This window comes from Dermochelys coriacea, chromosome 1, assembly GCF_009764565.3.
Source record: "Dermochelys coriacea isolate rDerCor1 chromosome 1, rDerCor1.pri.v4, whole genome shotgun sequence".
NCBI lineage: Eukaryota > Metazoa > Chordata > Testudines > Dermochelyidae > Dermochelys > Dermochelys coriacea.
Genome location: NC_050068.2, coordinates 207,614,540 through 207,637,730, shown reverse-complemented (window position 1 = coordinate 207,637,730; position 23,191 = coordinate 207,614,540). Strand labels below are relative to the sequence as shown.

Below are 23,191 nucleotides of genomic sequence, written 5' to 3'. Positions count from 1 at the left end.
CAACTGCTTTCGGTTTGTACTTTAAGTCTACATGTAAATTCAACAGAGAGAAAATAAAGGACTGCGGATAGTTTAAAAGGGGAGGATGACAAAAGGGGTGACAAATGGGATACACCTATTGGGTAGACTACCTAGGATTGGAGTGACAAGGGAGATTTAGGCTGAGTATTTACAATACCTAGGTGCCCTGCTATCTAGTGGACTTCACAGCTCTAAGGTGCCCAGCTTTGCCCAACAATGCAGGGACCAATATAAATGCCCAAGAATGGGAACCACAAAAGCCAGCAAGCTGAATGGGAGCTTCTTCAGCTGGTAGGAGGAAGTGAGTTAGGTGCCTAAACCACATCAGCCCTTTCTTGCCAAAAAAAAAAAAACACTAAGGGGATGGTGGGGCTGTGCTACCCTTTGCCCCAGGCAGTGGAGCACTCACCCAGGAAGTGGAGAACCTGGGGGCCAATACGCTGTCTAATTTGGAGCAGGGACTTGAACCTTCCCCACATGTGTCCTAACCAGTGGCTTCTGGGGTGTGGCTTTCAAGCACTGCTGTTGAAACTTCCCACAAGAGTTAGTCATAGATGCAGAGAAGGGTCCTGGAATGTGGGGCTCTAAGGAGCATGTCCTACACCCCACTGGACTACATCATAATAGTCTCCAGCCTAATGGTGGCCTTTGGGTGGGGTGGGCATGCTCTCAACACACCTCTAATGTTGGCCCAGCAGATGAGCTAGGTGGGGCATGGCTAGTGTGTGAAGCCCACTGAGGCTTAGGTGTGAGTGAGTAGCTGAACAGTTTAGCCTCATCAGGACTTAGGCATCTTTGCACCAGTGCACTAGGTGCCATGGAGCCATCCCCAGCAGCAGTGTATGTGCCTAAGGCCATTAGGCATCTCCAGATTTAGGCATTAGCTGAGCAGGTGTTTTAAGTAGCTAAATGTTGTACCTTAGCACCTAGGCACCTAAATCCCTTTGTGAATCTAGCCCCTCAGTTGTCCATGGGTGCCAATACACAATGGTTCTTTATTGAACATTTACAATATTAGTGCTAAGCTTGATTTAAAAACCACAAATATTGCCACTTCTGTCCCTTCCCTTAGGAGACTAGTCCATCCCCCTGCTACCTCTGGTGGGTGAGTGGCTTTTCCTCCCATTGAGCCTGCCTTAGTTTCATGCCCTTTGTTCGAGCTAGCTCTCTCCCACACCCTGCTGTGTAATTCCTCTTCCTCTATTGTGGTTCTACCTTTCACATTTGCACAGTAGGCTCACGTTCCCCTTTATTTGTCATTTAGCCAAACTAAATGGAATGTTTCTGTCTCTGTCAATCCCTCTAACTGTTGCTCTGAAACCCATTGGCCCCCTTCTCCAAGTTAGCACTAGCTGTCTGGTAACAGGGTGCCCAGCACGGAATGCAATTGGCGCCATGTGGTTGTGCTAGAGCCACAGAATATAAATATATATTTATACACATGAGAGCAAGGCTACCCACTCTCTAAGCACAGGCTGTGATTGCAAGGGTGAGGAGATAGCCCTATATTAGCTGGAATGAGGGAAGTAGGGTGAGCCTCGAAAGGAAGCTGCTCTCTGCCGCTGTGCTCTCAGCAGCTGGCTGTTCACCTCGAGGGTGGACTTAGACTATGAGAAGGTAGTCACTAGCATGTTCTAATTGACAGCAGGGCCACCCCCTGTCCCCATGCATCCAGCTCTGTCATGCCTCCCAGCACTCACAGAGGGGTGTCCCTCTCTGACTGAGATGTTGGCTGCTGTGTGGCTGTAGCCATGTTGCACCCAGGATATTACAGGGACAAGAAGGATAAGGTAATCGCTTTTATTGGACCAACTTCTGCTGGTGAGTTCCTTATTACATCAAAGTAGAGGGGTGTTCAGATACTGCTTACGGTAGCACCATAGACACACAGGCAGGGCTACATCTAATGATGTTTGCATGAACTTTGTACATGTAAAAGCTCACCCTTAATATGGGATCTCACTGTCCAAAAAAAAAAAAAAAAAAATTAAATCCCTTTTAGGGACCTTTCTGAACCTGTTTCTCTCTCATTCATATTGATCTCCTCCTCCTTCTTTGTAGCTTTGCGCAGCAGATCCTGGACCGAGTCATTTATTCTAAACAAAGAACATATGGTGAGAGCTATTGGGAGATTTTGTAAAAGATGCGGATTATTCACAGTCCAACAGTGCCAGGCAGTGAAAAACTGACTGGCGAACAGTTGAGGGGTTGCAGTTTTCTTTCCCCCAGTTTCTCCAAAACATTAGGCCAACCTTTTCAAAAGGTGTCACTGATTTTGGGTACCTGACTTGAGAAACCTTCAATCCAAGTTTCTACTCTTAAATACGCCCACTGCCAGTAGTGTGGTTATACAGGTATGGGTAAGGGCAGAATTGGGTCTGCACAACTTTTATCGGTTCTAATGCAGAAGACAAGAAGCCAGCTTGAAGTTAGAGGCCTGGGAATTCATTTATTTGTAGTCTTAACAAATTTCAACCAATCAATAGGACATCTTCTAGGAGCGAGACACTTTTCAGAGCACAACTTCACCGTAGACTTTTTCCCCAAAGTAAATACTAGTGGCCCAGGGCCTCTGTGTAAGAGTTACCATAGAATTAAACACCCACACACACGCCCCTTTTTGACAATTCAACAATATTCCAATAGCAACTTTTTAAAAAAAGTTACAGGAGGCCTCAGTAATTGATACTATTTTTAAATTCAAAATTAGCAACGCGGGTCACCTTTCAGCCACAGCGCCTGCAACACTTCACACCTTGTTCTTGTTTTTAATGATGTAGTAATTCTGGCAACAGTAAAAATGCAGAAGCCATTAACAAAAATCCAGAATCTATTTTGTGGCTGCAGCAGGGCTGAGGGGAAACAGCGTTTGGTTCACAATTTTATTAAACTGACATTTCTCTCCTGTGGTGGGAGCCTTCTTTGCTAGCTTTCAGTCCACAGCAAATGATTGGTTGTAAATTCAGAAGCCCTGAAAGACCAAGGTTCATAAGTAGCTTCTTCGCTATGGGCCTGACCTTGCTCTCGCTGAAGTCAATAGCAGAACTGCCACTAGTATGAACAGGACAATGCTCTGATGCATGACTGCACTAAGCTGTAATTCCACAGCTCCCTTTTCCAAACACCCACTTAGGGAGTGGACAGAAAAGGGAGTGCTCTAATGAAGAATCGCTGTGTTAGGGTCATGGGATGTCATTTCAGATGCAAGAGGGGAGCTACCATTGAACTGATCTCCAGGCAAGAGCCAACCACGAACTCTTCCTCCACCAAAAAGCACAGGGAGGGAGGCCAAGGAGGAGCAAACACATCGGCATCTGGGGCTGCCAGGACGTGGGTAGCAGGAGCCCACCACGGTCGAGCACCATCTCCCAGGGCTGTTGCTTTTTCAGGTTGAACAGTTCATTCGGCCCATTGCTTTTCACCAGCCTGAGGTTCTTCCAGCTGCAGGGTGAAGTAGCTCAAGCTAAAGACTGGGGCTACAGATTTGAGCCTGGTCTTTGTTTGCTACCTGTAGCCTCAGCAGGTGCTCCTCAGGCTGGCACAAGGTGAGAGCTAACACCTTCCCGGTGCTGGCTGCAGGGGCCTGTGGACGTGGTCAGATGTGGAGAGCAGCAGTGCTGACAGTAGTGGCCTGTGGAACGCAGGGAACAGTTGCAAAATGTGACAGGGACCCGCATCGCCTCGCACGACCATACTCATGGGAGAGAACGTGCAGCACAACACAAAGGCAGGTAAAGGAATCAAGAGCTAGTGTCAGATGCTCTTCACCACCTAAGGAGCCCGCTGTGTCTCATGTCCCCATTGCACTGCTGGGGTTAGTGCCAGACAGTGAGCGAGAGAAAGACTGCTCCCTGGGGCAGCTCAGGACTGCTGGGTGGCTTTTCTCAGGGTGGCAGAGGTTGCAGGAGAAGGTGAACACAGTTTAAGTCACCCCTGGAGGAACACACTACCTTTAATGAACATGGCCACAGCTCCCTCTTCCAGCAGCCACTGGGAGAGGAACCAGCCAAAGCACTGCTCACCTGCCTTGCACTGATCTCCAGGATGCTGGCTGGCTACATCTGATCCAATGAGTGGCAGGGAAAAGGAACAGGCAGGGCTCTGTCTGTCTTTCAGGTCTTGCCTTGTTTATTACAGCAACCTCCTATTTGCTGGTGTGGGATCTACCTGCTCATCCCTCTCCACCTGGTTGGGGTGTCGGTGCTGTTTGTACAACAACAGGTTCATTCTCCCCAGACAACGCTGGCTGCCGGTTCTGCTCCTTCCACTGAGCAGAATGAAGCGCACCATCCCCACCTCACCTCCTGTCACTCAGAACACAGGGATCTTGTCTCTGCGCACAGAATCCAAGTCATCATCCAGCGTTAACAGAACCTAAAATGAGAGGGAGAGATCAGCACACAGCTCCTGCGCGCGACATAGCTTTAACTGCCAGCTGCTTGGCATGAGATGGGGGGGCTCAGGCCACCTCCGAGCAGTGACACAGGTGCCCCCTTCACAAAAAACCCATCTGAATGGGCACTGGCTGGCCCCTCATCAGGTGCCTCAGCAGAGAGACTGCGGCCAAAATGGGCTGTGGAGACTGAACTCTCCTCTCCCCTTGAGAGAGATGATCCTCAGAGCGAGGCGCCGTGGTGGGAGCTTGTTGTGCTTCTCCCCAGTCTGCACTTGCTCTGTGGCTGCTGAGTAGAGGGCCTCTCTGCCCAGGACAGAGCCCAGCACCTTCACCAGCACTAAAGTCGTAGGAAAAGCCAACACACCAGTAAATCAAACGCCACCAGGGTGGGTCTAGGCAACGCACAGCTGGGTAGGAAACAAAACTGGCTGCACCTCCTGACTGTGCACTTCAGGAGGGGCAGGGGAGAGGCAGCAGGGGGACAAGGGCTCAACCTCACCTCTCCACTGCCTCTCTCCCTCCCCCAGCCCAAGGACAGTTTGTTCTCCCACCCCCAGGGGCAGCGCAGCCCTTGGCATTACACAGCAAGGTCAGGAACGGCAGCAAGCTTAGTCCAGTTGGCTAATACAACTTACCTGCCGCTTTTAGTTAGGGAATCCCAGGAGTGGCTAAAGCTCCATACTAGGGGCTTCACTGAGGGTCCAGTTGGGTCCCCAGCAGGGCCCTAGTGCGACGGCTGAGAAAGAGGGAGTCTCAGATAGGGTGGGAGGATAGAAGAGAGGAACAAGGGCAATGTCCCCTCGCCCCATTATGGCTGCATCAGGCACACTCCTCAAGGGGACTTCAGGCCAGGAAGTAATTAAAAGAATGGAAGGGGGTGGAGGGATGGAAAATGAGCCAACCCAATCACAGCAGGAGACACCGCTGTTGAACTCGGAGTTGGAGCATCCCCTTGCAGGGGCAGTCTCAGGAGCAGGGCAGGTGGAAAGACAAGTCAAGTCAAGGAAGGGGTTGATGCTCCCCAGAAGCAGGCTGTATGAACAGGGGTCAGGACGTAACACAACACCACCAGGTGCCAGGGGCTGCCAGCACGGCCAAGGCTACATATGTGCCCCAGCTAGACTGAAATAGAAGAAAGATGGGAAATTGTGGGGGAATAGAGTGAAGGATGAAGAACAAGAGCAGGAGAGAGAGGTGGAAGGGGAATGGGCAGGAGATTGAGTGAGAGAGAAGCTCACCAAGAAGGAGAAGAACAAGGCAGCTGCTGAGAGGAAGTGCCAGACGTCATGGTCATCAAAGAAGCCCAGCAGGATGCACGGGCGATTCTTCTCTCGGGATTCCGCCGGGGTCTCCTAGGGAGAGAGGGCTGAGGAGGAGCAGGCTCCCATATCTTCTTTCTCACACAGAGTGGGGACAGACACTTGGATGGCACGTTGCTGGCATCGCCCATCCGAACATTTCACAAAACTCCCCCGGCTTAACCCTTCGGCACCATGTGGGATGTCAGACCAAAGAGTTGCACCGGGGAGAGGCATCTGTTTAGTAAGAGTGAGTGGGCAGAGAACGTGAAGGGGAGAGAGTGAAGCAGTAGCATGAGGAGACAGAGAGGGGCTAGAACACTGGACTTGGAGTCTGGAGACATGGGTTCTACTCCCAGATTCATAGCTTCCAAGGCACTGTGGTGACCATCTAGTCTGACCCCTGGTATAAAACAGGCCATAGAACTTCCCCAGTAATTCTGGTCAAGTTACAACTTATCTTCCAGATAGAGAAGCCACCGAAACCCCATGTAACTTGTTTCAATGGTAGTGACCCTCACTGTTAAAAATATGCATCCGAGATCTAGTCTCAATTTCTCCACTTCAGCTTTCAGACACCCAGCTGTGCCACTGACCTGCCCAGTGACCTTCAGCCTCTGTTTTCCCCTCCCACTCAGTCTATCTTCTTTATACAGTAAAAGCGGTTTTATCTGGCACTTCACCAAAAGGAGGAGGTGTGGAGCACGGGCTCTGGGAGGGAATTTGGGTTTGGAATGAGGCTTGGGGCACAGGACGCCAGATCCGGGGGCCACTCACCTCAGGCAGCTCCCCAGCAAGCGGCAACCTGTCCCCGCTGCTCCTAAGCAGAGGCGCAGCAGGTAGCTCTGTGCACTGCCTCCGCCAGCAGGCTCTGCCCCTGCTGTGGTTCCTGGCCAATGGGAGCTGCAGAGCCAGCACTTGGGGCAGGGGCAGTGTGCAGAGCCGCAATCAGGGAGTCGCCTGAGGTGACAGTCTCCTGGATCCAGCACCCCAAGCCACCTCCTGTGCCCCAACCCCCTGCCCTGAGCCCCCTCCCACACCCAAGCTCCTTCCCTCTTAGTTAACCAGCATTTTCCCCACTTACTGGCACTCCCCATTCCTCCAACATGCTGGATAAAACAGCTTTTACTGTATTGTGAGCACTTTAAAGCAAGGATGGTTTCTTACACTGTTTGTGTACAGTGCCCAGCTCAGTAGAGCCCTGATCTCAGCTGGGGCCACTAGGTGCTAGTGGAATAGAAACAAAAACAACAAAACTAGACCTTGATAGTTTCATCTCAGTGATACTCATGAATAAAATCCATCCCCACTCTCTGCCCTCCTGTGGCTGCTATAAACAAAACTGCAAACAAATTCAAACCTCTGCCTACCTCAGACTGCCCGAGCCTTCTAACACCAGACATGCCCTTGGAATTAACCAAAACAATGACCTACTTGAGGGCAGAACCTGATCTGAAAACACCCTCCCCCCACCCCCCATCTATCGACATTTGCTCATTCGTGCAACAAATCTCTACAGACTCAACTCCTGGATTCCAGACACCTTTAGCTTACAGGTTGCACAAAAAGTCCAACCGTGACTATGATTCCCCACCTATCAATCTTTATCTTTTGACCCTGTCACCACTGAAAACAGCAGTTCAAAACTTTCTATTTCAATGAGATCTTCCATGTGCAGGCAACACCATCATGGTCTCAATACTGGGAGCACTACAGTGGTACAGGGATCTGGGTCTATGAGATTTTTAACATTATGCAGGTAAGAGATATACACAATGACTTACAAGCATTCAGAGAAATTTCTGCCCTCTGTGGTTACCAACCCAAAAAAGACCTCACTGCTCCATAGTGCAGCTCTCTACTATCCTTTTTTCTAAGCTACTTGACCTACTAAATAAAGTCTCCATCTCTAGCCCCTCGTGGCAAACTGAACCTAACAAACTTTGAAGAAACAAGCTGGGTAACATAATATCTTACTGAACCAACTTCTATTGGTGAGAGAAAAGCTTTTAAGTCACACACAGGTTTTCTTCAGGTCTGGGAATAGGGTTGCCAATTTTGGTTGGATGTATTCCTGGAGGTTTCATCACAAGACATAATCTATAACGAAACATTCATCTTTAATTCTTGGAGACTCCCAGACAATCCTGGAGGGTTGGCAACTCTATGACTGGGGAAGAAACTCTCAGAAACACACAGTTAAATGCAAGGTGGAACAGATTGTTTAGCAAAAGTAGTTAGCACATATTGTAAGGGACCATTCCAGACAACCTGGTCTGCTAGCACCTCTGCAGTCGGAAGACAAAAAAAGAGGGGGTTAGTGGGTTACAGATTATTGTAATAAAGCTGTAAATCCAGAGTCTCTGTTCAGTCCCTGATTTTTGGTGTCTAGCAGAGGAATGAATTTAAGCTCCCAGGCTTGTCTTTTGAAAACATTTTGGTAAAAGACAAAAACACCGTCACCTGTGGGTGAACACTTTTCACAGAATGATCACTCCATATCTGACCTCTCAGTCCTCATCCTCAAGGAAACCTGCACAACACTTTCAAAAGATGAGCCTGGAAGCTTAAATTCATAACTCTGCTAGACACTAAAAATCATGGGCTTTGTCTCCACTACCACTTTTGTCAGCAAAACCTCGGTCAGTCAGGTGTGAAAAAACACTCCCCTGACCGACATAGGTTACATCAACAAAAGCACTGGTGGGGACAGCGCTATGTCTGTGGGAAACACTCACCCACCAACACAGCTACTGCCGCTCATTGGGGGTGGTCTAATTATGCTGGCAGGAGGAGAGCCCTCGCCCATTGGCATAGAGCAGCTACCCAGGAGACCTTACAGCGGGGCAGCTGCAGTGGTACAGCGGTGCTGCTGTAAGGTCCATAGTGTAGACTCAGCCATAGTCTTAATAATGACACTTAATAATAGGTCATTGCAACAATCTGTAACCCACTAATCTCTCCTTTTGTCCTATGTCTACAGGGTTGTTAATGGGCCACTTCACCTTGAATGGTCCTTTAGTTTAGCAGAAGTCATTTGTGCACATTCTATCTGCTCAATCTTGCATTTAGCTGTGACACACTGAGTACCTTTCCCAGACCTTAAGAAGAGCTCTGTGTAAGCTGGAAAGCTTGTCTCTCTCACCAATGGAAGTTGGTCCAATACTAGATGTTATCTTGCCCATCTGGTCTCACTGGGACTGACACAGCTACACCACCACTGCATACAAGCTAACTTCTTTATCAGCTGCTCTGTGCTTCCTCCAGACTAAAATCTTAAATAAATATTCTGTATGAACACTGTGTTCAGGGATCATGAATTCTGCGTGATAAGCATTCAGAGCATAGGGGAATCTAGAAAGACACTGGAAAGACAAAAACCCTCCCCCACTATACAAACAGAAGCAGGAGAAAAGACATTGCCCTCCAAAGAAACAGCCACCTGGAGTAATTCTAGATCAGTGAGCTTCTACAAGAGCTCATGTTACAGACCTACCAAGGTATAGCTATATTTTCTTTCTCCACCAACAGTCAGTACTCTTTCTGGATCACTTTCACACCACCCTCTCAATTCCTGTTAGTGTAATAAGGAACACATGGGATCAACAGTGTGGTACATGATGCCCTTGGCTATTCCTGTGCTAGTGTCAGTTATTTTTGGCTCATGTCTGTAATAGTCCCCATCCTTCCAATACACTGAAGGAGTTTGCCCTTTCTTTGCCATGTACTGTTATTAACGATCCAGACGCATTTTCCTAAAACATTTTTTTGCGGGATAAAAAGGGATATTCAGAAGTATGGACAGGGGAAGGACAAGGGAGCAGAAATGATGGAGGAAGAGAGAGACAGAGAGATGGGTCTCAAGACAGATAAATGTGTGACCTTTACCTCCCAGCTGCTGAGGTTTTGGAAGAAGAAGTAAAGGGCTGCAGCCCAAACCACAGCCGTGGCCACAATGCAGAACAGTGGAATGGGCAGGAGCTTCTCAGAGCTGCGGAGCTGCAACGATCAAAAAGAACAAGGCCTCAAAAATCAGCCCAGGGAGGCAACATACAATGTCCTTTCCAAGAACCATCCAGCTGTGCACACAATCACAGCAAAGGGCACAGTCCCGGCACACCCCTGAAAACAGGAGGGTGTAGTCAGTAGCACAGGGCATCCATTATTCTCAACTTTGGATCAGAAAATCATCTGCTTCTTCAGCTTTCTGAAAGCTCTGGCTTCATTTATTGCTCCTTTTAGGAGAATCTAAGGCCTGGTCTGCACTTTGCAAATAGACATAACAAGCAACGTCTGGCAGGCTTGCAATGCTAAACAAAGCCCTGCATCCTCTTGCCGATGCCAGCCCAGGAGTTTTACAAGCTTGGTTTGAGACACCCAAGATGGGCTGCCTGCGATGGCTCCTCGGCAGGGCAATCACAAGTGTTGCCTCTATAACAGCTCAACCTATCCTCCGAATACATCCCTAAGTGCAGGGCATCCTGTGTGGAAATTACCCAGAAACCCCTGCTCCCAGCAACCGTGCTACCTAGGGGATAGGTGCTCTGGAGTCCCAGAATGCACTGGTGCCCCCATAGTGTAAAGTGGACTGATGTGTGGCTGCCCCACATGGTTTCTGTAAAGTAAAAAAAAAAAAAAAAAAAAACACACAGCTGATCATGCATCGCCAATGGGCTTCCCCCAAACCCCTAACACCAAGGTCCCCCATGCTGCAGAATTAGCAAGTCCCCAGCGGGAGCTGACACTGCAATCAGAGGGGGCAGCGAGGGGCGCAGACAATGGGCGGACAGCCCCCCCTTCACACTGCACTGCAGGAGTGGTGGAGACACAAGGAACTGCTGCACGAAAGGCCTTCGTTCCCCCATTGGGAAGGCAGAGGAAATAAGGGCTGAGAAGGGCAAACAAGCTGCCTCCTTTACCTTCATGATGATGTAAAAGGCCAGATACAGCAGTAGGTTACAGATAAAGATCCCCAGCATGTAGGAGGCAAAGTCCCTTGGCCGATACACCAGTCCAAAGACAGCACTGAGAGAAGGGAGGGACAGAGACAGACACATTAACCAACTTCTTCACCCATGCTGGGGAAGGAGACTCCAGAATGTGTCAATCACACACTGCTCGTGTCTATCACAGGACACTTGACGGACACCGGTTTGGCCTCACAGCCCTCTGGGTGGCAGGTAAATACTCTAGGTCCTATTTCACACATGAGAAACCAAGGCGGGGTGGGGGAAAGTGATTTGCCACAGGGAGCCAGTGGAAGAGTTAAGAACAGAACCCAGGAGTCCTAGCCCGCCCTCTCCCCACCCCCACGCAGCCAACCCATATATCACGCTCCTGCCCTCACTTCTGTGGTTTCCCATCTTAGTTGACACTATTTTTGTCTTTTCTGCTCAGTATTCAGGACCTGTGAGTGGGCAGGTGAGAGGCTGAGAGGAAATAACTAGAGCGCCCCCTGCTGCCCCTCTTACTGGCTTGCAGGACCCCTTTTCTCCCTGGCCCTACTGGGCAGCAGGGGATATCTGCTAGCTGGATCCACTTCACAGTGAGCTTGAAATCTCTAGTCAGTTTTAAATAAAGGCATTCAAGTAGTTTCAGGGCCTGCACCTGCCCCAGAGCCCCTGCCAACTTCTTGTCTTTTGCAGTCACATCTCCCTGTGGCATGCGGCTGTTTGGAAGATCCAATCCACACAAACAACAGAGCACACAGACTATCTGTTAATATTACACTGGACATTGACTAGGAGCATAAGCTAAGGGCTACATTCCAGCTGAGACGTTTACATTCCGACAGCCTAAATTCCTCCTTCGTTTTTCAGTTGAATTTGGGATTCTTCTTCGCTCCTTTTCCTGGGTGGTTGTGGACTGTTAAGCAGCCAGAGGTGGTTTCATTTCAGCAATCACAGGGCCAGATCTTTAGCCATGTGGTCGTCTCTTCTGAACCACTCCAGGGGCACAACATTCCTGGAAAGCTGCCTTAAAGCAGCAGCACCCTCCATATAGTGAGATCCACAGCTATGTCAAAGCTACGCCAGCTGTTCCTGCCCTACCCCTGGTGCAGGGGAGTGGCTGGAGCAGAATGCGTTTTGGTGATCCTGGCTGTTGGAGGAAATTAAGACAGGATAGAAAATGAAGAATTCTGCTGGGTGGATATAAGGAGGCACAATGCAATCACCCAAACTAGGTTTTAACAAGGAATTTTCTTGGGAAAAGGCATCAAGGAAACTTTAATAAGAGGCCAGGATTTTGATTTTACATCTCATCCAAGAACAGGTCCCTCTAGCAACATGGTCTAACAGCATGGCAGGGCACTGGACGAATCCTGACTCAGGGCGCATCAACACAGCACAAGCAGTTCAGAGGCTAGCAAGCTTGAATCCAGTTAGCATGGGTGACAACAGCAGTGACAGCCACACAGTGAGGTCTAGCGAGCCGAGTACATACCCTGGGCCTTTTATTACCTTCGCTGAACCCTGTGCTGCACCGTCTCCACTGCTGTTCTTAGCCACACTCGCTGGTTTCAAGCTCGCTTGGGTAGGCTTCCCCATGAACAGCAGGCCCTACCAGAGGGGACGGACAAGTGCCACCTACAAAACCACCAACACTGCAGTCCATTTTGCTAGAGGTCTTCCACGTACATATTGAGCAGGCCTGACCCATTTTAGCTTCTCAGCTTTAACAGGATCATGCCCCTGGTTTCAGCTCTGTAAAGCCTGGAACTCACCTCCACTTTAGGGTTGCTGAAATCCAACAGAAGGATCTGAAAGACTCCCACACACTGACCACTACATTTCTACCCCCATTCCAGCCACCTACAACAAACAATGCTGAAACATGCGCACACCCCACTACTACTTACAAGGACCAGTTGACCAGGTTTCCAACAATAAGCAGCACCATTCTGTCCTGGGGAGAAGGCACAATAATCACAGATGAGGAATGTTCAGTCTTCACCAATGCTATATAAAATGTGGTGAAGAGTGCAGGCAGAGAAGTTTGTCACGGCAGTTCAAGAGACTCTCACAGATTTAAAATTTGCCTCTCACATATACATGAATGTGTGAGTGTCAAATCCTTTTTTTTTGGTGAACATTTGTGCTAGGAAAACAAATCGCTTCAATTTTATGGATTTTAAAGGGATATTGCGGAGTGGAAATCTAATCTGTTCCAAAAAAGGAGTTCCAAGATGTTTCTGGTAATACACCAGCCTCTGAATCCCCTGGTCAGTTTTTGTGGTTTTACAAATAGTATTTTTCCTATTTCTTAAAAATAATAATAAATAATAATAATCTCACACAGAAAGGAACTGACTACACAAGGGAAACAGGGAAAATGATTAAGCACAAAGCGCTGTCAAACACATAAGAGAACTCCCCCTTCTCCCCAACATTTTCAGTTACAGTGAGCTTAGGTAGTTCTTGTAACTAACTAGAGCAACTATAACGGGTGAGAAACTTTGCAGGCTTTTTAAGTGGAAGATGTCCCTTTGAGCCTAGACCTGTTTTCATCACATTCAACTTGTTCTGGTGTTGTAGGTCTGAATTTCTATACCTAATTAACAGGGTTTTCTTAAGATCCCCGTGGTCGTACACTGCTTGGGAAATTCAGTCTGAGAAGTAAAAGAAGCCTCTTTTAAAAAAGAAACAGATGGGGTGTGTGGAGCCTAGCTGCTTGAAAATTCAGTCACTCGGGACAGACAGGAACGGTTCAGCCCATAAAGCACATGAGGCACCAGGCTGTAGTCAGTGCTGAACAGCCTCTGACAAGAAGTGAGTTTAAGGGACTTGGGTAACAACCACATCTTGGTTTTGTCTGCAAAACCCTATCAGCCCCAGGGTGAAGCAGGAATAATAGCAGCTGTAGCTCTACAGCTAAAGCCACAACCAGGGTAAGGCTGTAGGACAGCAACTGTTCGGAATGCAGTGCTGACCTCCCTATGCTAACATTTTCCAAATGATAGATTTTTTTAAAAATCCACCAAGAAAAGTATCCCCCTTCCTTGACCAATTCACCTCAAACTCCCCACAAAAGCATCCTCCAGCCCAAGACAAAAAAGTGTGTGGAATTCCAGACCAAGGACAGAAGCTTTATTTTTGTTGGAGAGGGTTTTCAAAATAAGATTTCTTTGTCCACTCATTTGAAGAGCCACATATGCTGCCTACACATGCTCTGCACAGCTTTAACCACTCCCTAGCTGGCAACTGAGCAACTGCCCAGGATGGGCTGGGGCCCGGGAAACCACCTACCATGTACGTTGGCCGGCTGCACTGCTGGATACAGTCCGTGTACAACACCATCGCCACCCGGCGGAAAATCCCAAAGTCTGCCAGAGATAAGAGAACAGGAAAGCCAATGTATACAGCCGAGTAGCCCTGACAGGGCAGCGAGACAGTATCGCTACCCAGGGAGCAGGCTGACACTAACTGAGGAGGGCATGCAAGTGGGGAGCCGACACCCACCAAGCCGGATTGCTTTGCCTTCCCTTTGGGAAGCAAATGATTAGTGCAGCAGCTCACGATTCACAGTGCAGGGGGTGTCAATGCCACAAGGGGACACTGGAATACAGACAGCTGACAGCTTAATGGCATTTGGCCATGCAGAGTTTCAACACCCACCTATCACCCCTTGGCCTTGTCCAAGAGTCCCCCTAACATGTACCTGGCATACTCTGTGGCTGATCCTCAGAGGGAGGCAGGAGCATGTGCTGAGGCATGGGGAAAGGCCAAGCAATCTCCACACTTCCCTTCTCCAAGGAATTTTCAGCTAGGGAGATATTCATCCAGTCCCACCCACAGAGAAAATGGCTGCAGGGTGTTGAAGGGGCTGGAATCCTTCCCTCAGGCTGCAGGACAGCTCCTCCTCCAGCCCCTGAAACTACTGCACTGCCCCGACTGGAGGGTTTGTGGCGGACAGTTCCACATTCTCATAGGCCCATCCCCTTCAGAGACGTGTGTGGAACCGATGGAGTCCAGAGCGCCAAGATTGGAGTCCTTCTGCATGCCTGCTCCAACCGCAGGCACCTTTCTGCAGTGGAACAGATGTGGTTCTGCTGCCGTGTGCACTTCCCATGGCCCATACCCTGCCACTGATTTGACTCCTAAAGAACCCACACAGCAGGCTCAAGGAACATACATTCCCCATACATTTACTCCATTGCTGCTCACTCAATCCAAACAGGGAAGAAAGGGAGCTGCTGGTTACCTGTGTCAGGGACATCTGAGACCAAGGGGCAGCAGAAGAAAAAGGAGAAAGAGGTTTGTGAGTGGAGCGCAACAGCTGTGTGGGGCCTGCACATCTAGGTAGGAGAGCAGATGCCTCACAGCTGCCTCTCTGAGCGCTGGGTGGTTTAACCGCTACAGGAATACTGTAGTGCTCCCAGGTACAGCACCACCTTTGGGCGACACATAATAGAGAGAAACACTCTGGGCAGAGAGTCCCTGTGACAGCATGCTTAGGAGCCCTGTAGTTGGAGTTCCACAAAGTGGGTCATTGTGCTGGGCTCTCCCAGTGCCAGGCAGCAGAGGTCTCAGAACAGGAAGACAGCGTTAGAAGAGTGGCATACCCCTGGGCCTGGAGCACAGGCGCTGGCAGGAAGACTGACTTTGCAGAGGTGGCATAGGCTGCCGTGGTTACTAATTCTTGTGCCCCAATTCAGGGTGGGGAGTGAGAGGCACGTGAGCACCTGGGGCAAAAAGCCCATTTCTCCGAAGCCACCAGGCTTACCTATTTTGAAGCGGCCCATGTAGTAGATCTGGGTGCTGAGAGCCAGCGAAGCCACAATGTGGATGATTGAGAAGATGACCCAAAACCACACATCATTCTTTCCGAACACCTGGGAGCAAACCAGAAAAAATGGTGGGTTCTCAGGCTCCGCCGCCCATTGTTCAGCCCCCAACTCCTCCCCCAGCTATCAGAAACACTTGCCAAATACAAACCCTGCGAATGGGTAGGGCCAAAACATTCAACCTAAGGTCAGATTCCTAAATCCATATTTAGTACCTAAATAAATGTGAGCTGGTTCTCCAGAGGTGCTGAGCACTCACAAGCCCAACCTGAATAAAAGGGTGCTGCACCCATCTTATAGTAGCTCCATCTAGGTTGCATTTCCCTAGTTTGTTTATGAGAAGGTCATGCGAGACAGTATCAAAAGCTTTACTAAAGTTAAGCTATACTAGGTCTCCTGCTTCCCCCCTATCCACAAGGCTTGTTACCCTGTCAAAGAAAGCTATCAGGTTCGTCTGGCATGGTTTGTTCTTGACAAATCCATGCCGACTGTTACTTATCACCTCATTATCTTCTAGGTGTTTGCAAACTGATTGCTTAATTATTTACTCTATGGTCTTTCCGGGTATAGAAATTAAGCTGACTGCTCCATAATTCCCCAGGTTGTCCTTATTTCCCTTTTTATAGGCTGGAAAAGGGAAAATATAGTGCCAATTGTCTGGAATCTCTCCCGTCTTCCATGACTTCTCAAAGATAAAATGAGAGCCAAGGCCCTGCGGTATTGGTCACGCTCACCCAGGGGCCATCAGACTTTGCAGGCCCCACTACCCTATGCTCCCCGCCCCCTGTATTTTTTCTCCATTGGGTCAGTGCTTTTCCTTCCCGGAGAGCAGGGTGGGTAGGAGAGAGCCATACCACTCCAAGGACAGCCAGGCAAATGACCATGGCAAAGGAGGCATAAGCAGAGTAAGCACTGGCATTGATGTCAGGGTGGCGAGTCTGGTAGAGCTTGAGCATGCAGAGTCCTGCAATCATGTACATGAAGGAGGTGTCTGTGAAAGGAAGAGAACAGAGAGAATGAAGACAGGGTTTTTCCTTATTCACTGCCCAGGGGACTGGGATGGCTTTTCAGAGTGTGTCTGTAAATCAGGGCTGAGCCCACGGGCCAGACCCTTGGCTGGCAGGTATAGCTCCCTAGAGCTATGTCAATTTGCTCCAGCCGTTCTCCAATTTGCACTGTGAGCTCCCTGGGTGCTGTGAAGCAATGCAGAATGAGAATTAAGTGCTTGGAATATGCCAGCGCAACACAGGGCCACATGGGATTATTGCTGGGAACAGGTAAACTGACCTACAGGGAGACAGTTTCCAGCCTGATGGGGCTGAGGTCCACATGTTAGATATATGGGCCATTGAATCTTCTGGGGGGGGAAATTAGGAGCTGTCAGGGCCTCAGAGGCAAACAATTTAGGCCTTGTCTACTCTACCTTTGAACACTGAATGCCAGAATTGAGGGGAATCATGGTTCTTGCCAGCAAAGTGCTAACACAGTCACCTGGACAGTGTATCATCAACTGGAGTACAAAAACCACAACATTCACTAACTGGTCCCTGCACACCCAACATGTGGGCAAGCTTCGAAGAGGTCTGCAGGCCTAGCATCCTGGGGGATGCCTAAGTTCCACTTGGCTGATCTGCTTCAAACCTGAACGGGTGAAACCTGAGCCCTCCTTCCCCGTAAGTTTCTCTGTTGGCTGGAGTTCTCCACTTACCAAACTGGAAATTAGAGTAGTTGGGGCAGACATGGTAACAAGCACTGAGAACCCCTTCCATCATCAAAGCAATGCCCATGGCATAGAAAAGACCAAAGTGTTTGGGGATTCCATACTCCTGGAAGGAGGAGGAGGAGGGAGAACACAAGGGACACAGTGTCATATCCTCACTAGTCAGAGCTTACACTCCTATGGAGCTCAAGCTACATTTTATACACACTCACATTCCAACGAAGGGTAGCCACCTTTGGGGTGTCTATGGCACACAACAGCACACTGCCATGCTACTTAGCAGTCTAAGAACCAGCTAGATGGAACTGTAGGGAGGGTTGAGAGGGCAGAATGTAGCTGACCACGGGGAAATTCGTCAGTAAACTGACACCGAAAAACCCCAGCCCAGATTCCCCACTCCCCTGCCCCTTGTGTGGCGATTTACACCTGGGCAAAGGGAGCACACCACGGATGTAAGGCACTATCACGTCAGAAAAGTAGCATTTTACACCCGTTTTCCACAAATGCAAATGAGAACACCGGTGCACGGCCGTGGGGAATTGAGCCCCCCAGCCCTTCTGAGAAGAGATCTTTGCCAGGACCAGTTTGGGTCTCCATTGAAAGTCCAGGAACACGGATCCCTACCATACCGGGTTACTTGTTTAGAACTGAATTGGGGGAACAGCGCCACCTACTGAATCAGCAATGCTATTGCCACCAGGACTTGCAGCCTCTAATGTCACCCATGCACATACTGGATAGACACAACCCCTCTTTGTTGTGAGATCTGATCAGACCAGAGCTGAGACCAGTGCTTAATGTGTAAGTAAAGAGGTGCTGGGCCTCAAGCTTTTTTTTTTTTTTTTTTTTAAAAACACATTCATAACTGAAGCGGCAAACTCAGAGGTGCCAGGGCTGTGAACAGCAAAATCATGGAGCAGGTCCCCAAGGAATCCATTTTGAAGCCCTTGGAGGAGAGGAAGGTGATCAGGAACAGTCAACATGGATTTACCAAGGGCAAGTCATGCATGACCGACCTGATTGCCTTCTATGAGGAGAAAACTGGCTCTGTGGATGAGGGGAAAGCGGTGGATGTGATATATCTTGACTTTAGCAAAGCTTTTGATACGGTCTCCCACAGTATTCTTGCCAGCAAGTTAAAGAAGTATGGGCTGGATGAATGGACTATAAGGTGGATAGAAAGCTGGCTATTTTGTCCGGCTCAACGGGTAGTGATCAACAGCTCAATGTCTAGTTGACAGCTGGTATCAAGCAGAGTGCCTCAGGGGTCGGTCCTGGGGCCGTTTTTGTTCAACATCTTCATTAATGATCTGGATGACAGGATGATTTGCACCCTCAGCAAGTTCGCAGATGACACTAAGCTGGGGGGAGAGGTAGATACGCTGGAGGGTAGGGATAGGGATAGGGTCCAGAGTGACCTAGACAAATTGGCCAAAAGAAATCTGCTGAGGTTCAACAAGGAAAAGTGAAGAGTCCTGCACTTAGGAAGGAAGAATCCCATGCACCGCTACAGGCTGGGAATTGACTGGCTAAGCAGAAGTTCTGCAGAAAAGGACCTGGGGATTACAGTGGATGAGAAGCTGGATATGAGTCAGCAGTGTGCCCTTGTTGCCAAGAAGGCCAACAGCATATTGGGCTGTATTAGTAGGAGCACTGCCAGCAGATCGAGGAAAGTGATTATTGCCCTCTATTTGGTACTGGTGAGGCCTCACCTGGAGTACTGCATCCAGTTTTGGTCCCCCCACTACAGAAGGGATGTGGAAAAATTGGAGAGAGTCCAGCGGAGGGCAACAAAAATGATTAGGAGGCTGGGCACATGACTTACGAGGAGAGGCTGAGGGAACTGGGATTATGTAGTCTGCAGAAGAGAAGAGTGAGGGGGGATTTGATAGCTGCTTTCAACTACCCGAAGGGGGGTTCCAAAGAGGATGGAGCTCGGCTGTTCTCAGTGGTGGCAGATGACAGAACAAAAAGCAATGGTCTCAAGTTGCAGTGGGGGAGGTCTAGGTTGGATATTAGGAAACACTATTTCATTAGGAGGGTGGTGAAGCACTGGAATGGACTACCCAGGGAGGTGGTAGACTCTCCATCCTTAGAGGTTTTTAAGGCCTGGCTTGACAAAGCCCTGGCTGGGATGATTTAGTTGGTGTTGGTCCTGCTTTGAGCAGGGGGTGGGACTAGATGACCTCCTGAGGTCCCTTCCAACCCTGATAGTCTATGATTCTAAGCCAAGCCTAGAGTTCCTGGGGCTCAGCCTGGGCACAAATTAAGCACTGGCTGGAAGACTAAAGGTTCCTAGATCTATGGTTAAAATAAGCTTCCTGTTCAGTGCAGCTTAAACAGAGCCAGCCAAGTTCCTGTGGAATAAAATGGACTTGTCTCCACCTCCTTACAAAAGAGTGGAGAGGTTCGAGTCTCCCCCTGTGGCTTTGTGCTCTTCTCAGGGGATGTTCTGGACTTCTAAAAAAAATTAAAAATGCCCTGTGATAAACAGGAGAGGTTCTTCATCCAAAGCTGATGGCTCAGAACTCCTCAGTCCGTTTGGCAGAGCCGAGAGCAGGCTCTCATTCATGCTGCATTAATGCTGGACGTGTTTGGCACCCAGACGCCATGCGATAATGGCCACATTACAAATCCAAAGCTAGGTCTTTGTCCGGGGACTATCCCTCAAGCACCCCTCCTCTCACTGCCCCCAGGGTGCTAACTAGAACAGATTCCTGCCCAACGACCCTACCCACTTTCCTTCCCTGGGGTTTACTGTCCTCTGTCCATGCAGACCCAGCGAGGAGTCCAATCACAGGGCTCTCTCCGCTTGCTGCAGGGGCTGAGCGGGGGCATGTTCCGTACCAGCGTGTAGATGTCTTTGGCTTCCAGTGAATGGCGGTGGAGAATGTCTCTGCGAAACACGATCAGCAGGAAGAGAAAGCCCAGCAGCACGTGGCCCACGTTGCTCAGGACATTGTTGAAAGCGCTGCGGGGAAGAGGAGTCCCCCCCGAGAGAGAGTTAAGGGATTTGTGGGGCAAGAATACATATTTTAAACATCCCAGAGGACATCTTCCCACACCCAAGCTGATCCACCCCGGCAGTAAATCCATTGATATTAAATGCCAGAAACACCCATTTGTGATCCCCTGGCCTGCTCCCCTGGCCACAGAACATCATCCAAATTAAACTAAGCTAAGGGTAAAGGTTTGGTTCTGCAGGCCAAAGGCTCCCGCCCCACAGCAGTCAAAGGATTCGGCAGAGCTCTACAAACAGGTTGATTTTACATGCTGAACATGCAGCAACACCCAGGAACAGCAGATTCAGCCTGGCTCAATGCTGGACTCCTAACCCTCAGAGCCCTTCTGCACTGCTATTTGAAATGGATCATTTCTCTGGATGAAAGGTCTGACCTGGACTCCTTCGTACAGTCACTGCTCACATGCGTGTATGTGAAAAGGTCTGAAAAATGAACTTGGCTGCGATTTGGTGGGTTTGCCTTGGTGCCCCACACTACATTTTCCCTGGGTATCTCTCTCATACAACTCAGTGGAAAGCTACCCCAGCAACTGCACAGAGGGGCTCCAGTCCCATCCCTGAACGTACGGTGACCTCACACTGACTTTATAAGCTTGGCAGGTACAAAATCTTGCCTTCCCTGACCCTCTCTGAAAGGGTATTAAAGAAAGGCAACGCCCTTCCAGCATGCACCACCAAGAGGATGAATCTTAAGTCTAAGTGAGCCAGCCGGTGAATGGATACAAAGGGTTCACTCACCTCAGGACCCCCAGAGGATGAGCACAGAGGAAGTTATAGTAGCAGATATCCTGGTTACCAGTTACATTCACCACCTGCAGAGTGGAAGGGGAACGGGTGTTAGAGCTGGGGTGAAGTGCAGTGTGCACAAGCTGAGGAGTAGGGCAAAGTGAACCCGATCAGCATAGAATTAACATTTCACAGCAGAATCCAATCACCACTGGCTGCAACCTAGCCTAGTGTTGTGCCCAGAAAACTGCCCGTCACAATCCACTCACAGTTAACAATCCACTGAGCGTCCCTGTCACATTGAAGCCTTGAGACAGAATTCAAGGCACTTACAACACACACACAGGCCTGGCTCTTGAAAACCCCTCTTGTCCTGCTGGACGTGTGTCTTCTTTTAAAGAAACACAGGATGAATTTTAAAGAGCCAGGGCTGTAACACAGACGTGTCTGCGCCTTTCTGACCACAGGAGGGAGCTGCCCAAGGGTTTCCATCCCTCACTAGCACAGCTTCAGCTGCCAGCCCATGCATCAGAAAGGGCCTCGGGAGTCATCTGCTGAATTCACGCTTCCAGTCTATAGCATTTACTTTCCTTTATTGTTTTTAATTTGCCTGGTTTATGCACTTTGGGCCATATGGCAGGTAAGTTTGGACACAGGTACGGCTGTGTTCTGGATCCAAAATATACTTGGGGGAGCAAACCAGGACTGCTTCGCCCAATCACTGGAACAAAGGAATGGGTCAGCCTCAAGACCAAGGCTCAGACGTGCACAAGAGATGGAGCTTTCTCAGTGACTAGCCAACAAAGCTGGAAGTGGCTCCTGGAAGATGTCAGGATGGCGACAATGAACCTCAGTGCAAAACACACTTTTCTCACCAATTCCACAATACCACAGAGAGAGAGAGAGAGAGAGAGAGAGAGAGAGAGAATAAGAATGAGCGGCAGGTATAATAGGCCAGAGGAGGCTAAGCCTCCCCTAAGCCAAGCCCTGGCCCTGCCCACACTCCACCAAGCCAGCGGGAGCTCAGCTCCAGCTGGAGGCCAGCAGGTGACCCAGTGCTGGGGCTGGCGGGCGGCTCCTCTGGCCACCAGGAGAGAGGGGCGGGGCTAGCCTCCTCAAAGGGGATGCTCACGTGCCACCCATGAGAGAGAGAGAGCGCGAGCGAGCAAGCGAGCATGTGCGCATGTGCACACGAGAACACTGAGACGAACAGGGAGAGAGAGAGAGACATAGATCTGTGTAGGCACTTCATAGCATTAGGAGGCACTCAAATGTCATGGTGAGGGCCAGCTAAGATAATACAGTGCCTAAGTAAGGACTGATACAAACAGGATTTGGCCCATAACAGGGATCCCTGTCCCCCTCAAAACAAACCAACCAACCAACCAACCAGAGGCTCGTGCTGGTGGGGCTAGAAGACTTGCTGAGTTCACCATTTGCAATGCTGACATGTGAATGTGGCATTTCAGGTGCCCTGCCAGGAGGTGGATGTTCTGCCAGGAGCTCATAGTGGATTTGAACTGGCTAGATGCAGGAAGCACCATAGGGATCGCAAATGACAGCAGTTAGAAGCATTCAACCCATACCCCAGACTGTGCTTGATTCTGGGATTACTCGCATTGCCAACCTCAGAGACCATTAGGGGAAGAACAGCCGAGGGCCAAGCCCAGGGCAAAGCCAGGGAGCACTCACCGTTTGGTATGTGATGACCAGCTGGATCACAGGCAGTGCATAGAACACAGCGATTGTGGTAATGTTCCTGCAGAGGGGGAGAGCGCAGCAGTTACCACAGCAACCTAGCCATCCGCATGCACGAGAACAGAGTCTGGGCTCTACTTATGGGCTTGCCACCCAGTTTCCCCCAGCCTCTTACTGGCTCTTTCCCTTTAAGGGACGTGTGGTGTCTGGTGGGGAGAGCAGTGGACTGGGAGTCAGAACTCCCGAGTTCTTTCCCCAGATCTACCCCTGGCTTGCTGTGTACCCCCCATATGTAAAATGGGGATAACAATACACCTACCTCCCAGAGGAGCAGGAGGAATAACAGATTCCTGGGTGCAAGGCAATGGAGGAAGCCAAAGCTGTCACACTGTTATTTTCCACAGAGGCATGTAGGCAAGTGGTTGCTCTGTACCCCTTTAAAGCATTCAGGAAGAAGACCCACAGTGCTCACTGAGAGTGCCTGACCTCATGGTCCATATTCTCCCAGGGCTCTTAACCAACCCCT

General features: G+C 49.6%; 1 protein-coding gene across 6 annotated transcripts in view; it reads right to left on the bottom strand.

Annotated features, from left to right (window-relative positions):
* Nucleotides 1-2,444: 2,444 nt before the first annotated feature.
* Nucleotides 2,445-23,191, bottom strand: part of SIDT1 (SID1 transmembrane family member 1) — an 86,364-nt gene continuing 65,617 nt past the window's right edge. For 2 of the 6 annotated variants that reach the window (XM_043512897.1, XM_043512881.1), the window contains 13 exons: nt 22,660-22,726; nt 20,980-21,053; nt 20,067-20,190; nt 17,208-17,325; nt 16,354-16,490; nt 15,439-15,547; nt 14,917-14,931; nt 13,962-14,041; nt 12,575-12,621; nt 10,635-10,740; nt 9,604-9,714; nt 5,656-5,769; nt 2,445-4,395 (listed from right to left, as the gene is read on the bottom strand). In XM_043512897.1, the coding sequence (XP_043368832.1) occupies nt 4,333-4,395; nt 5,656-5,769; nt 9,604-9,714; nt 10,635-10,740; nt 12,575-12,621; nt 13,962-14,041; nt 14,917-14,931; nt 15,439-15,547; nt 16,354-16,490; nt 17,208-17,325; nt 20,067-20,190; nt 20,980-21,053; nt 22,660-22,726 (1,165 nt within the window). In that variant the 3' untranslated portion in view covers nt 2,445-4,332. The remainder of the gene's footprint in view (nt 4,396-5,655; nt 5,770-9,603; nt 9,715-10,634; nt 10,741-12,574; nt 12,622-13,961; nt 14,042-14,916; nt 14,932-15,438; nt 15,548-16,353; nt 16,491-17,207; nt 17,326-20,066; nt 20,191-20,979; nt 21,054-22,659; nt 22,727-23,191) is intronic. The other 4 variants (XM_038399206.2, XM_043512888.1, XM_038399227.2 and 1 more) reach the window with 4 other exon arrangements.